The following is a 15106-nucleotide window of genomic DNA, read 5'->3' on the forward strand; positions in this document are numbered from 1 at the left end:
GTCATGTCCATGAGCACATTGAATTAAACATGATATTCCCCTGCATGGGACGACATCATGGCATAAACAGAATGATGAAGCCCTGCGAATAGGTTTAATGTTCCAAGCATATTCCTTCCATCACTGAGCAGGAAACACTGGAAAACCTGATTCAGGAATGAGCTGACGACATCAGCTGGTAAAACCTGCCACAGTCACTTCTCATTTCTCATGCTGCTCATTTATGTTCAGACACACTGCAGGAAGCAGACGCTGGGTTTGGTCTTAATGTATTATTTACAGAAATGACGGGAATGATAAACACATTACACATAGTAAGATAAGTAAAACATAAATCAACATCACTTATTTATCTGTTGGTCATTACCATCTCAGGGAATCACAACGTACATGTAGACATTTACATCTTATCCATGCTAACACCAGAACTACAGTAACTAAGGCAACACAACACTGCGGAAAGACACTCAGTGTTGGGTTACAAGGGCTTGGTAAGGAAGCCTTCCCGTAGACTGCGTAGCGCTTCCTCCTGGCTGATCTTCTTCCACTCCTGAGGAATTGTCACCGGCTTCTCGTCATACTTCTGTGCCAACCTCTCATTGAACCTTGCAAGCACGTACCTGTAAATTATAGGAGCACGAGGAAGGTTAAACTATAAAGCTTGACACACTGAATGTCTGATAAACCTTTTACTATTCAGGCTAATAATGTTGAAGGAAAGTACACAGTACCTCCAGTAAACACAGAGTTTTTGGCCATTCAGGTCCTCAGGGAAGAGCTTCCAGTCAAGGTAGTGGGAAGGAAGGTCCCTGCATGCGAAGTACGTGCCCTGAACACAGCTGGTCTTATCAGGCTTTCTCTGCTCACAGCTTTCGCTGTGAATGATAAATGACAGCGAATTTGCGTCATAAGGCAGCAGGCCTTTGGGCCGATGGAGCAGAGCCCTGTGGACCTCATGCCCCATTTCCTGCACCTCACACGGGGCACCGCAGAGAGGACACTGCTTGCCGCAGCCTCTCACGCTGCTGATGATGGAGTGCTGGGGCTGAATCGGAAGGCAACGGAGGACCTGGGCCATGTCCGCATTTTGGGAGAACTCCCGGGCAAGCTCCAGTCGCATGGAAGCCAACATCTCCATCACACACGTGACAAAGCGATCCCACTCCGTGGTTATACTGAAGAGAGGTCCGTCCAGAGGGGACCTGCTGACTCGCACGTCTCCATCCTGCTCCAGAACGTTGCACACTCTCTCCAGCAGAGGCTTCGATTCGCTCAGCCCGGCACTGGTGCCTTCTGCCGCTTGGCTCACCGCCACTGCGACTCTTCCCACGATGTCCCCAAGTCTCTGTTGTCTCCATATGTCCAAAGCGGGGGATTCAGACATGTGAGCTATCACTCTCTCCTGTATCGTCCTCAGCCTGAAGCCATCGAAGGACAGTAAATACTCCTGGAAGCTTTCGAAACGATCTTCCTTTATCAGTTCCTCCAGCAAGCTCTGGTGAAAGGCACGCGGGGACTGATAACACAGTTGTTTGGCCGTGATCTCCTCTACGATGCGCTCCTCCAGTGGCCTGTAGATGTAGTCCAGCACCGTGGGCTTGACAACCACGGAGGTGAAAGCTTCGGCCACCCTCCGACACTGATCCTTCTTCCTGAACTCGTAGATAAACTCTGCCAGGTACGTATCCTTGGATGCAGTGATGCACCTCAGCAGCTCTACGCTCTTGGCGTAGCGGTCGTGTACCTTCTGGAAATCTTGGCACGCGGCACTGCAGAGGTAAACTTTCAGGTCTACTTCGAAAGCTGTTCTGATTTCTATAGATTCTTCAACCAAAGCCCTCTCAACGTTTTCCAGCAGCGGGGTAATGTAGCTGTCCGAGAAGTCGGCCGGTAAGCTCGTCTTCTCCGCTACGAATCGGTTGTACTCGTCTACGACACGATCCGCTACCTGCTGAGCTTGTAACCTCTGCCCTCGGTTGTTGTCGTCAAACATGTGCTTTAATCTGCTGCGGTATCCAAAGTACTTATCGGTAACCTGCAGACTAGATGTCTGGTGATGGTTGAGGGCTTCCACTTTTCTCATGTGTTTCTGGAGTCCGCGACTGATGAGATTCTCCCTCAGAATATTTGTCACTCTCGCTGCAATATTGTCACTTTCTGAGGGCCTAAAGTCAAAGTTCGACAAGGTTTCAGTCCACGCACCATCGAACACCTGCTCTAGTTCGGAATCTTCAAGAAGAACGTCAGAGGACTTGTTCTTCTCCAGAAGCTCGTGTAACTTTGATTCTTGTTTGTTTTCAAGTAAGGCCTCAAACGCCCTCAGTTGTGTAGAAGAACAAAAGCTCTCACTGGCTGTCTCCAGCCTTTGTATGAGCTCTTGACCTATTTTCTCCTCAAAGTTGTCCGTATGGCTCATTAACACCGACCTGAACATTTCCACGTGCATCTTGAGAAGGTCATCATTCATCAGATGGGCCTCTGACTTTGACCTGATTTTGTCCACTTGTGCTTTGACCTCCTCCTTGGCTTCGACCTTCAGCTCATTCAGGAGGACGTTTTCAACATCTGAGGCTTTTGCTCGTGTGGCGAACATTTTCTTTGTGGCCGCCACTAGCCAGCCTTCCACATGCTTCAGAGCCACATCCTCCCACTGTGAATGCTCTGTGCACAGCAAAGACAACGCTAAAGCTATGCCAGTATCTTGCAGACCGATGGAGAAGGATTCTGATTTCACTGCCTCCCAAACAGCACATAACCGGGTCACAAACTCAGACAGAACTGGGGCTTGGGACTGAGCTAAAGACCTCTTCATTGCACCGAACAGGTTTTTCTTGAGCTTTACAACGGCCTTACAATACTGTTTCCTCCCTGATTGACTAAGAGGCGTGTTGGACCAAGGCCCAATGACACAGGTGAAACAGCTTGCACTCTCTGCAGCACAGTTTTCATCTTTTTCACTTCCTCTGTGCCCAATCTCATGCTGGAGCATTTCAGTCACACGCTTCAGCTGCGAGGCTTGTAACAGGCTTTTAATGTCTTCGCCCTGCGTCGCCACTTGGCATATCGGCAAGGTGCCGTATTCCTTTATGCGCAGCAGAGCATTGACCGTGACGGTGAAATCCGCTTCAGACTCGGTGCCCGACGAAATGTTTTGCAGTAAAACGTCGCTCATTCCTGTTGCGACGGTGGCCATCTCATTGTCACGGAGACGGGCATTTCTATTTTCTGGAGCGATCGAGCAGAGGCCCTCTACATCGATTAGCAACAGAAAATCACACTCCATGTCTTTTTGAAGCCTTTCAGGGAGACAGAGGATAATGATGTACAGCCCTCGAGTAGATCTTTTCCCTCCGTCGGGAAATTTCACACCAAATAATGCAGAAAGGACCTCTGCATTCCGGGCATGATGTGCGCCTGTGATCGTCAGCACGCGGGTCCTGCACTGATGTTGAGGGAGGCGGCGCTTGAGCTCGGCAAAGACACAGCTCAGCCAGTGCGTGGGGACATTGGAGGCATCTCCATCCATTATTTCAAGCGGAATTCCGTCGAGAAGCAGATCTGCAGCTATGCTCGGGAGACGCAGGACGTTGTGGCTCCCACTGCCGTGGCCGAGCTCCTTTAGCTCAAAAATTAGTCCCATTTCCCGCAAAAAATGCTCAAGGCCCAGCCATGATGGATCAGTTTCCTGTGAACACGAGACTGGGAGATCCTCCAAAAGTATATCTGTGCACAAACTATCACTGTGCTCTCTGTCATCACTGATTCCATTGTGGAGCTCATCAAAATACCCGTCTCTCTGCTCGGAGGGCGAGTTGGTGCTGATCAGATGTTGTGATTTGTTTTGTGCCTCAATTTGCTTCTGGTGAAGCCTCAATTTCAGCCAAGTCAGGAAATAGGTCCTCTCCACTTTATCTGCTGTAAAAAGCACATCTGTAAACATCTTCATCACTGGGGTCATTTGGTAGCTGCCCAGCTCGGCCAGGATGTCTTTCTTCTCTTTCAGGAGTCGGGAGTCGATATTTTGTCCTTCCCTCCTCTGTTTGCTCTCTTTCTTATCTGTTTCAGCCAGTTTCCTCCATAAGGGTCCCTGCAAAGGAAACTGCCTTTCCCTAAACTGAGCAGCTCCCTCATCAAGGCCTGTCAACAAGTTCTCCACTGTGGCCATTGCACTTTTACAGGCTGCACCTTCATCAACTTTGAGGCCTAACTCCACTGCTACATTGGCTGTTTCCTCAAGCGTGACAAGATGCAATTTATCTGGCAGCAGGCCTTTAAGGATGACACCGAGCCTATTCGCCAGCTCCTCCTCACTCAAAGCTTTTCCTTGCAGTACTGATCCCTGGGGAAGCTCCGTGTGCTCCTTACCGTTACCGCCAGCAAACTTCACAACTGCGTTTTCATCTTGCTGACTGTCTGAAAGCTCGATCACTATGAGGCTTCTCGCCGTGTTCCTGCAGGCGGAAAGAATTTGTCTTTCTTTCTCATTCAGATCCCCACAAAAAAGCACCACAGCTGAAGACGCCCGACACAGGAGGCTGAGGCACTGCTCACGTGTGCCGGCGTTGCCGCGCAGATTAGAAATGACGAAAGGGACGGGGAAGATGTCGGCGGCGCCGCCAGCAGGTCGATACCACGCGACTTCCACCAGGCCGCTGGCGATTCTTCTGGGCAGCTGACCTCCATCCATCCCTCTGTGGAGAAATGTGTCGATGCAAGGCTCGCGTCCACCTAGGACATGATTGAGCACCCGCGACTTGGAGACGCTGCAGTCACCGAGCCTTAAACAGGAAACCACTGGCATGTAAGTACTCGGCAAATACCCCCACTGAACCTTCCTGTTTTCACCTGGAACATGAGACATCCATTGACCTGAAACACCTCTCAAAGGCCACAGGAGGAGCTGACTGGGTTCTTCTGGATCTATGTCCGGCAGGACCAGCGGCACGGCAAACTGGCACTGCACCATGCGGGAGGTCACCTCCTGCTGAAGAAACGTGTGGCAAGACATATACACAGCTGCAACCAGATCAAGGGGGTTGAGGGCAAAATGGTTTTGCCCTCCAGAATAGCTGAGGGTCTCCTCTGGTGATTTGCTGGTGTCATCCTGATCGTTGTGCGACGGTTCACAGCAGGGGCTCCGAGCGTCCGGACTGAGCAACCAAAGGCGGTGGAGGAACGCGCTGGGTAAATCCTCAGGACCTGCAGCAGCTTGCTTCTCCAAAGCCCAAGTACTGATGTCCAGCATAGATGCTGGATCCAGTGGTGTAGCCCAGCAGGCATCCAGGCCCAGCTTCTTAAGAACCTCCGCCCCGGGACTGTCTTTAAGAGGTTCTGGTTGGAAGAAATGAAGGTACTAATTATTATAATTATCTCTTTTAACCAACCACGATGGTTAAGAGTCTAACAAAACAAAACAGCGACGAGCGGGCAGTTCTCCAACACAGACCGGCCCGTGGAGCCAGTAAACACATTAAGCCATTCAGAAAAGCTGGGATGTCATCCAGGTGACATTTGTTTCCAAAATGATGTCAGCCACAGGACGCCAATGCAGAGATCATCCCAATTCATTTCTGCTCCGTGCAGTATGAACAGACCCTCAGAAACAATGATACAACAAGTGGTTTTACATCATTGTGAGTAGAATATAGATTCATATTTTTCATAACATATATACATTTTTAAAATGTATTTAAAGACTTGCTAGTCCTGCAATTATACTTTAAAACTAACAATATGCAATATGAGAATATCTTGTAGATGTTACAATCAGTTAAATACAAACAAAGAATAAACATACTATTCTTCTTGATGCTCAGCTTCTTAGATGCTTTCAGGGACATGATGAATTCAGCTGAGTGCCTCTTGTTTCTGTACGAGATGTGCTATTCTTCTCTGGCCAGCCACATCGCTCGAAGCCTGGGACTGAAATTCAAATTCATGATCATCACTAGCACACGAGACGCAACGCACAGCAGTGAAACAACTGCAAGCCCTGTATCTTCAGTCATCAGTGAAGACCCCAGTCGTCCTCCTTGTTACAAGGGTATGTTGCAGCCTGCTGTCCCAGGAGAGCGGTCTGGAAAGCAGGCGTCGAGTTCAAACGCTTTCTCCTAATGAAACGCTTCGCTGAGGCAGGACTCCTCGTTGCTTTTGACATTTCACAAGAATGGAACTCAATCTGTGACCGCCCGGACACGAATCACGCCGTCAACGACACGGGTACAGTGTTGTATGTCACTATGCCGGATGGAGGAGAGAACTGTTTAATTAGATCGAGCTACGGAGTTGTAAGATCAATACTACTAATGACACTGGACCGTCTGAAGAGTGGAGTAACTACATGTGGATGTCTCACAGAGTCAGAGACATTCAGCGATCAGTCATTAGTAAATCTAGCACACGCGGCGACTCATACAAATAGGGTGTTGTTCAGTAATGAGTTATCGCTGTACTGAAATCAGAATGGGCTTACCTACCTATGCTCAGTGCAGAAAGACCAGGGTCCTCCTCATTTCACGTGTAACCAGTGTGTTCGTCTGTGTCTCTGTGGCTCTCGAGGGCTCTTATACGCGTCCGTCCGCTATCTGAGCCGATCACAAGTGTAAACAAACGACGTTGCTGATGATCTTAAAATTCCCCACATGACTTCATACTCGAACCTGGCTGCCACGCTGGCGGCGTGCGTTCACGCAAAGCATCGTGGTCGGCGTGCAGGGGTCAGAGGCAGGGCTCCAGACAGTGACGCACACAAACCCGCACTCCTGTGCAATCTTTTCGATAAGGATCTATCTCGTTACTACACCTGAATAGCTGGCATAGCCTCGCGGCGCTCCCTTCGATTGCCTCCCCTCACCTCCGGGGCGCCGGCTTCACCTGCATCCTCCACCCCGAAGCCACCGCATGCGATGAGAGACGAGCCAATGGCAGCAACTCGCAGCGACGTGCAAATGTAAAGCAACAAAGACGCGGGAGAAAGCATGTGCATGAAACAAGCAGCTGCACTTAGGCTCATTTCAACAGAAACACAAATCTTGGCGTTGTTTTATTATTGTAGGGCTGGTTGAGATAAAAGCATAAAACTCGAGAGGACTGCATATAATCACAATGTCCGATAGGTTTAGCAGCTAGCAGTTAGCAGGTTTAGAGATTAAACACATGAATGCAGCACATATATTTACATACTCATCGGTTCCTTTATAGGTTCTAAAGGCTCAAGTCAATCCAGTATTAGGAGGTAGTTCTAATGTGTCGGCTATCATAATAAACTGAATGAGGGTTCACAATAATTAACATATCATCTTTCTGACAGCATCACCTATAAACCTAAGATGATAACCTTGTACATAAACTGTTCAACAGTTCAACAGAATATAGTTAAAAAAGTTATGTTGGGCTAATAAATACCATGACAATGTGAATGTAACATTTTCAAAGTAAAGGCTCAGCTAAAACAAGTAATGAGCACTGAATACGAACATTATTCAGTTGTAAAATGAAATTTCCAAAGTATGAAACCCTGTAATCTTTAGACCATTCAAATTGGGGTTGGAGAAGAGGGACCTCATCATTCTTACGACAACCTCTCAAAAAAAAGGTCCAGTCCAGCACGTGAACCCGGCCTCTGACCTGCCTCGACCCCAGGTGAGGCCGCACACCTGACGGATCAGCGCTGCCTGGAGCAAAAGCTTAGCGCTCCTCTATTCTCGTCCTGCAAAGCTCTTTAGCGGTTTTAGCCCCGCGTGTCAGACGCCGGGAGGATGCGTGCGCGCTCACGCACGTGTGAGCGGAAACGCTGGACGCCGCCGGCGCCGCATTAGCTTCCTGCGGCCGGACTGAGCACAGCCTGGACACGCGGGCGCAGCCTGAAGGACCGGTGCTGGAGACGGTGGGTGACGGAGCCGCGGTCAGGATGCTGATCACCATGCTAACGGCCATGTACGTGATGGTCAAAGTCGCAGAGTCGGTAAGAACTCAGTTAGAACGAGTAGAACCGTCTACAGGACGATCCCTGATGTTTTAGGAGGATAATGACATTAATCTGCTCATTGCTTCTGGTTCACTCTGCGTCCATTATTCACCGAGACTGTTATTATGCTCAGATTTGAACCAAGCCTGCAACACATTAATAAGTCTGCCTAATATTTAACATTTAACGCTCATGTTGCCTAATTGAAATTCATACTAATGAAAAATTAGAGCTGGGGTGGAAGCACTAACTCTCTGCTTGGTGATGGATGCGCGTGACTGCAGCGCCTTTCGTTCCTCAGGTAGGCGTCCGCTTCGCGCGGCAGCAGGACCCCCCGCCGTACCTGGTGTCGCAGCCCCTGCCCTGGCAGGTCCACTCCGTGTCGCACGGCCGGAAAGGCAGCAAGGCCGACGAGGTGAGCCGAGCCGAGCCGAGCCGTCACCGCAACCACGTCCTCCTTCACGGGAGCCGGGCCTGGCGGGGGCTCTGCTCCAGTTACATGAACCACCCAGAACCTTGGTTGCTGTCATTCTGCCAGTGGGACTGCTGCTGGTGCGTTTAGCTGGTCTAATCAGCGAGACCCAGACAGGCAGAGGGCTGTGCTTTAGACGAACAGCCACTGAGGCGAAAATGACCTTCTGGACCTCAGTGATTAATGTCAGTGAATCGATTAATCTCAACACTGTCCACTCATTTACTCAGTTATTCAGCTTTTCCTCAGACTTTCATTATGGATTTTTACATATTGAAGAACGTTTTAGTCCTGTGATGTCATAAGCATAGCAGACTGCAGCTGTCCCGTCGGTGGCGTTTCAGTACGTTCAGTAGCTCGAGCGAACGAAACAAAAATAGGTTTCTTGTGAATTGAACCTCTATAAAGGACAAATGTGTCAAATGAAGAGATCAGCAGAGGCGAAGAGCTGGTGTTGAGCAGGAAGCGGTTGAACCACAGGAACGGGTGCGGAGGGTGAGAACGAGGCACGAGGCCTCACAGCAGCGCGCGAGGCAAACAGGAAGCGGAGAAAAACAAGCAAAAGCACCGTCAGACAGACGTTTAAGCAGCGAGCAGACGTCGGCGATGAGGTCATAGCCGGTGTGTGGGACTGAGCGGGCACGCGGCCAGAGTGACGGTATAAGCGGGCTGAGCCCACGGCCCACGGCCTCCCCGCCGCCGCGCTGCTCGAGCCCTAATCCCAATCAGGGGGATTTGTGTTGGAGGTCATTACTGGAGCAGCACATAGAAAAGGACGCGGGCGCAGCCGCCAATGCGCATTCATTCCTTAAGTGCGGCGCATTTTGTGCGGTCCGGCGGCCGCGTGCACAATCACGTGCGATTATCTGCCGGCGGCATGCGAACAATGTCCGCGCCGAATTCCGCGCGAGACCGAAACGCTGATAATTGCCATGGCGACCCCGCGTGCGCACCCCGGGCACGCGCTCACCATTCTTCCCTGTGTTTGTTTACCTCCCAGTTCGACGGCCTCCGCAGGAACAGCATAGGCGTGTATAGAAGGAGTAAGTACCGCCGCGGCAGCATTCATTTACATGCCGGCTATTTTTCTGCTGCAGTGTCACAAAGTTCCCCTGCACTTTGACACCAGCGGCTGTCAAATCCAATTGAAAAGGACTTTGAGCAGAAAAATAGCCTCTGGGAATCAAACGTAAACATGATGTGTTTGAACTGAATCGTTGCTACAGACTATTTCTCCATGGCTGTTGCATCCGCCTCTCTGGCGGTGCCCTGTGTCCTATTGTGCTCAGACTCCAACGTTAGCAACGGGACATGCGCTTCTGCGGCCGCCGCCGCCGCTCTGGCTCCTCCGCTCAGCCCGGTGGAGGTGGAGAAGGCGGCCGCCACCATCCAGACCCATTTCAGGAAGTTCCAGCAGAAGAAGCACAAGAACGGCAAGTAGCCGGACAGAGAGAGGGCGGAGAGAGCCCGGAGGGTGGAGGCACCGTGAATGCGTCGAGCCGAATGAAAACGAAAAGTTTTGGATCACTAATATTCAGTAATACTCATTAATAGCTGCTTGTACAACATATTTAATCTTAAAGTGAATATATTTAAATGAATGGCTGTTAAAAATATATTTCATTCTATAAAATGACTGTGTGAGTGACTCTGTAAATATGATTCCATTTGTATATGATCAGTGTTTTGTTTCTAAAAAATAAAACTTGACAATAATGTGAGGTTTTCAAATTTGTAAAAACGCAATCAGGGCATTTCTGTAAACTGCACAGACTAAACGAACTGAACTGCTTTCATTGTGGTCTGTTGCCCTCTAGTGGTTCAATCAGGCACTGAAGTGCGTTTTCAAAACATTGATTTGAGTTTGTAAAAATGTCAAGTCTTTGAAATTCAGATATTGTAAGACCAGAGGATAAGTAACAAAATGAAGTGGCGGAACCCAATCATATAAAAATTTGATGGGAAGTTTTTGATGATTTGAAGAAATGAACAAATACAAACCTATTAAATGCATTTTTAAGTTTCACATTTTTATAACTATTATTATTTATAAGTATATATTGTGTTTTGTTTGTATTTTATCTGGGGTCTTCTGAGTATGTCTGAAGTATGTCTTGGAGCATCACAGTATTGAATAAAAGAATAAATTTTCCTTTAAATTCAAAGACTTTTTTACCTTCGTACTTTGTAGAAATGAATTTTGAATGAATAGAGAATATCGTCACAGTTCATAAAAAGATAGCTTTATTGCACAAGGTGTTGAGTACTCTTTTTCTGTTTTTGTTCATTTTCATAGAAAAGAAAATGTAGAGATAAACACAAGCAATTGCAAATTGAAGCAACGTTTCCCATAAACGTTTAAGGAAAAACCTTTGCATTTTCAAAATGTTTTAATTAATCCCCTTTTAAATTGCTCAATTCACCATTTTCCTTTTTCTTTTATACCCAGAAAGATTTTCAGAACATGCAACGCTGCTGTCCTCTTCCCAAATAGTGGAATAATAAAAAGGCAAACTTTAAACCAAGCAACCTGCGACAAATAAAAAAAAAACAACAAATAAAAAGGAGATAATGCAACTAAATGTCCTGCAGAAGAAGAAATCAATATGGTTACTGTACCTATGCATGGTCCACTCTAACAAACTTCACCCGCTCCATAAAACAGGATAAAGCAGAATCGTCCGCCTCTGTTTCATTACAACAAGGTCAGTTAACATTGTGCCCTGGTTTTCAGTGACAATGCCGAAAATAGTAGTCATTTATACAAAACACTTTCATATGTACACGAGTCTTTTAGCATGGGTGAAGGGGAACGGTGAGAGGGGGGGGAGATCTGACTGGTTAAACACATGTGGAACACGGATGCCGTCAGTTTGAAAGCATGTCTTTGTATTTTAAGGAAAATAACACCCTAAAAGACTTTAAGTACAATATCACTGGCTTTTCTCAAGTGTTGGGTCTTTGTATTTAGCAGCTTTTATACCTACATTTATAATCTCATAAATATTTTCTTAGGGTTAATATTCTGTTGTTTAAAATTTTGTAAATGTAAAAGAGAACAGCGTAACAAAACAATGGAGAAGTTAATAAACAGACATTTCCTTATTCTTGTTTTTTTTTCCTCTATCCATCGCGTAATGGTTGCTGGACAGCAGCGACATCAGAGGGTGGCGTTTTCCTTAAAGTTACACATTTACTTTGGACAAACTGACTAAGTGTTTCAGAGGAGAAACGACATGATGGAAGAACTGGGGAGAAGCAGGTGGGGACAAGGGTTGACGCAGCCGGAGCAACGGCCGGTCCCATTCCCACACTGGTGTCTTTCTGAATACAAGTCTTTGCATAACTTGGAAAAATAAGACCTAAAATAAAATAAAACAACATCCAAACCATGAACGTGTAGCTTTAAAATAAGATAAAGCGTTTTTACTGTGTGGTGTATTGGTTGGGCTGCAGTCCTGGACTTGCTTTGACAAAGATACACAGAAATACTGCTGCTCTGCTCGTCTTCGTTAACTACTGTAGTCGGGTAATGGCGTTGAGCTTGTGAACACACCTTTTAAAGGTACAATACAACATTTTACAATAGGCTCACTCACTGTATAGGCTGTCCTTGTTTGACTCTTTTCTTTTTCAACACCACACTTTCCGCACGGAGCCATAGACCACAGTTCACCAGCGACACAATCTCACACTATAGCTCGACTTCACTGTGCTCGTCCTCCCCGCCGACGCCTGCTGCGCAGATGTCGCAGCCGGGACATTTACAAAATCACAAGGGCGTCATCCCTCAGGCCTCAGCGTCAGCACGCCGCCTCCGTTCACCCATCCATGGTTGTGCTACCCGTTTAACCTTCCCTCTGCTTCCTTCCGTCTTGCAGTTTCACCACTCAGAGCGATTGTCTTGTGATCTTCTATATATATATTCAATTAGAACGGCTTCTATATTTCTCTGCTTTTTTTTCAATATTCATATATTTGCTATATATTTGAATAGAAATATATATGTACATACTTTTGAAAACAAACATATATATCATATCTTTTTCTTTTTTCTATTGCGAGAGCCCTGATGTTACGTTTTACCTTTGCAAAACATTTGGAGCAACTCTTTTTTTGGAACGATCTCTGTTAGGGGATTAAGCTTTGGGAGAAGAGAAAGAGGAAAAGAACCCAAACAGATACAGTACCATGCATAAAGCTAAAATTAATGTCTGTGAGGTGGTGGAGGGACTTCAAAACAACTAAAGACCATGTATTTCTGACAATATATCATATTTCTCTGCTATGGAAACGCCCCCCCTCCCCGTTTCCCTAACACTAATTTCATTAACACTTGATTTCTGTCTATAATCTCAACGTCATAGTCCATTCATAAAAATCAAAATCACTTCATACAAATAGGATATTTCTTGTATACATCTCTTCAAATGCGCTGTTTGTTTCCAACTTGCTTTCCCACTGGAGTTGACGCCGAACATCAAACAGCGTTCCTGCCTCTCTGTGCATATTATTAGGCCTCTTCTGTCTGTCTGCCTGGCTCCTGGACTAGCCTGAACGCTAGCAGAAGGTCACAGTGACACAGTATGGATTGAGTGGGGTCTGGGTGAAGGTTAGAGAGGGAGAAAGTACAGTCACAAATGAGTAAAACAAGAAGAGAGTGATGGTATAGTGGCACCAAGCTGAATCATAAAGGCTTCTATTCTTTCTTTGTTCTAAGGGCATGAGAGAGAAGAGGAAACAGACCTCATCTGCAATTGCACTCGTCTGAACCGCTTATCTCTTCAGTAGTTCTCGCTTCCTAAGCATTGCTGTTGTTGAAACAAAACAAAGTTCAAAACGCTGGACCAAACTAGGATCATCCTGTAGAGTTACATGGTGAGCGCCATCCTTACGGTCCCCGTGTCTCCCTGTCACAGCTACTAAATGAGGAGCGCGGGGACGGGGGCTCGGCGTCGACACAGGCGTCGGCCCGAGAGGTCGGCGTTCGGATTGATTTGGAAAGAGTTCCACCGTCGGTGTGAGCCTGCCACATGTATACATATAGATATTTACACATGTACACCCACACGCGCGCACACACGCAGGCTTGTGAAGGTTTCTGTAGTGCACATGAAAGTATATTCCCATCAACAGTAACTGAACAGAAAACTGGTAGACCAAAGTTTGGATTAATGTTTCACTTGATTCACTTGACACTTTGCGTCACGTCTGCTTGGAGTCTGTTTATAAAAGCATCAGTTAAGAGCACTATGCTGTGTCATCCATTGCATGTATAAGAAAATTCTCCAGGTCTCAAAACTGGTATTGAGATGACAGTCTGTCCACCGACTCTACAGAATGTGAATCCATGATGGAGGAACCTCTCCGAGCCAGTGGAACACCACGGTTGGTTTATGCATACAGTTAAAGCATCCTGCCGCGGCAAAATGCTGTGATATGAGCTCTTCTTCCGTCAGAGACCGGCAACGTAATATATTTAAAACCTAAAAACCGTAACACACATCTGTGTCAAACTCAAGGAACCTGGTTCATCCTCTGACTGTCTTGATCCAGAAAACAGGACAATGAATGTGGAAAGCATTTTGTGCATAAGTACTGTGTTCAGGAAATAAAAATATAACGTGAAGAGAAGAATTATTCATGTTTTGGCAAGTGATTACCAGGTGATGAAGTAAGAGATAGAGAGAGATGAGACAATACTAGTAGAAAGCAATCAGGCGGAAAGAAAGGCAAATCCCTGTGCTGTGGAGACCCAAGTCGGACCCTTTCATACAGTAGTGTCGATGGGAACTCAAGCGGCCCCTGCAGCCTGGCTCAGCGCAGGCACTGACGGGTCAGCTGTGCATGTGTACGTTCCTCACTCCACTCTTCCATAGAGGCTCCAGGCAACAGCTGGCTGAACCAGCATTCTATCAAGAGTTACAGTGACAGGCCGCAGTGATGGCAGGCTACACCAGAGTGTAGGACTTGGAGTAGGCCCCGGCCCCCCCATCCCTCGACTTCTGCAGTCTGCCCAGGCCCGAGGAGCTGCTCTCCAGCAGAGAGTCTCTGGAGCCTCCCATCTTGGAGGAGGACGAGGAGGCACCTCCAGGGGTACCTCCCGTGGCCCCGGCTGCCCCACCTCCACCGGAGGATGTTGACGCCCCACTGGCCGCGGCCGTGGCGGCGGCCGCTGCCGCCGCGCTCTGGGCCGCCGAGGCGGAGGAGCCGGGCATGGTGAGAGTCCTTTGGGGAAGCGTGGAGCTGCTGGAGCTCAGAGATGCCCCTCCACTGCCCCCACCGCCTCCTGTTCCCGTTCCAGACGAAGCCCCGGAGGAAGTGAGGTTGGACAGGCCAGAGTGACCCATGGTGAGGGCCTGCTGCTTGGCAGAGTCCATAGTCACATGACGGCCCTGGGTGTGGTACGCCCGCTGGGCCAGGCCACGAATGGAAGCCTCACGTGGTGGAACCACTGGACATGGGTCGTGATGCTCTGACTGCTTTCTGAAAAAGGGATCTGACTTCATGTAGAGGGGCAGGTTACAGTAGTCACCTGGAGGGGAACAAAATGTGTCAATGTGAACACCAAAATCTGCAGCGCCGATGTGAATTATACGTGAACTGCCTCAAACTCGGGCACCAAATCAACCAAGTGAACTTCACTTGGTGAAAAGCCGGATTTTATT

At 47.8% G+C, this 15106-nt stretch overlaps 3 protein-coding genes across 9 annotated transcripts in view; 1 reads left to right on the plus strand and 2 right to left on the minus strand.

The window, feature by feature from the left end:
* Nucleotides 1-335: 335 nt before the first annotated feature.
* On the minus strand, nt 336-7741 carry si:dkey-202l22.6 (up-regulator of cell proliferation). Of its 3 annotated transcripts, XM_055514325.1 has the most exons (5): nt 6660-7741; nt 6477-6584; nt 5798-5922; nt 732-5331; nt 336-620 (listed from the first exon to the last, which is right to left on the minus strand). In XM_055514325.1, exons 3-5 carry the CDS (start codon nt 5838-5840, stop codon nt 479-481), a joined length of 4785 nt encoding a protein of 1594 aa, XP_055370300.1. In that variant the 5' UTR covers nt 5841-5922; nt 6477-6584; nt 6660-7741; the 3' UTR covers nt 336-478. The 3 variants fall into 3 exon arrangements, with proteins under 3 accessions (XP_055370300.1, XP_029025977.1, XP_055370301.1); XM_029170144.3 differs by having other exon boundaries at nt 6477-7741; XM_055514326.1 differs by having other exon boundaries at nt 6473-7741.
* A 40-nt stretch (nt 7742-7781) lies between these two features.
* On the plus strand, nt 7782-10154 carry LOC121202659 (uncharacterized). Of its 3 annotated transcripts, none has more exons than XM_041073293.2 (4): nt 7782-7963; nt 8268-8381; nt 9439-9481; nt 9665-10154. In XM_041073293.2, exons 1-4 carry the CDS (start codon nt 7910-7912, stop codon nt 9877-9879), a joined length of 426 nt encoding a protein of 141 aa, XP_040929227.1. In that variant the 5' UTR covers nt 7782-7909; the 3' UTR covers nt 9880-10154. The 3 variants fall into 3 exon arrangements, with proteins under 3 accessions (XP_040929227.1, XP_040929228.1, XP_040929226.1); XM_041073294.2 differs by having other exon boundaries at nt 7792-7963; nt 9728-10154; XM_041073292.2 differs by lacking the exons at nt 7782-7963; nt 8268-8381 and having other exon boundaries at nt 8910-9481.
* A 505-nt stretch (nt 10155-10659) lies between these two features.
* Nucleotides 10660-15106, minus strand: part of LOC114867476 (cell adhesion molecule DSCAML1) — a 76159-nt gene continuing 71712 nt past the window's right edge. For all 3 annotated transcript variants that reach the window (XM_055514323.1, XM_029170143.3, XM_055514324.1), the window contains one exon: nt 10660-14973. In XM_055514323.1, the coding sequence (XP_055370298.1) occupies nt 14390-14973 (584 nt within the window). In that variant the 3' untranslated portion in view covers nt 10660-14389. The remainder of the gene's footprint in view (nt 14974-15106) is intronic.

This window comes from Betta splendens, chromosome 13 (genome assembly GCF_900634795.4).
Source record: "Betta splendens chromosome 13, fBetSpl5.4, whole genome shotgun sequence".
In the NCBI taxonomy this organism is placed as follows: Eukaryota; Metazoa; Chordata; class Actinopteri; order Anabantiformes; family Osphronemidae; genus Betta; species Betta splendens.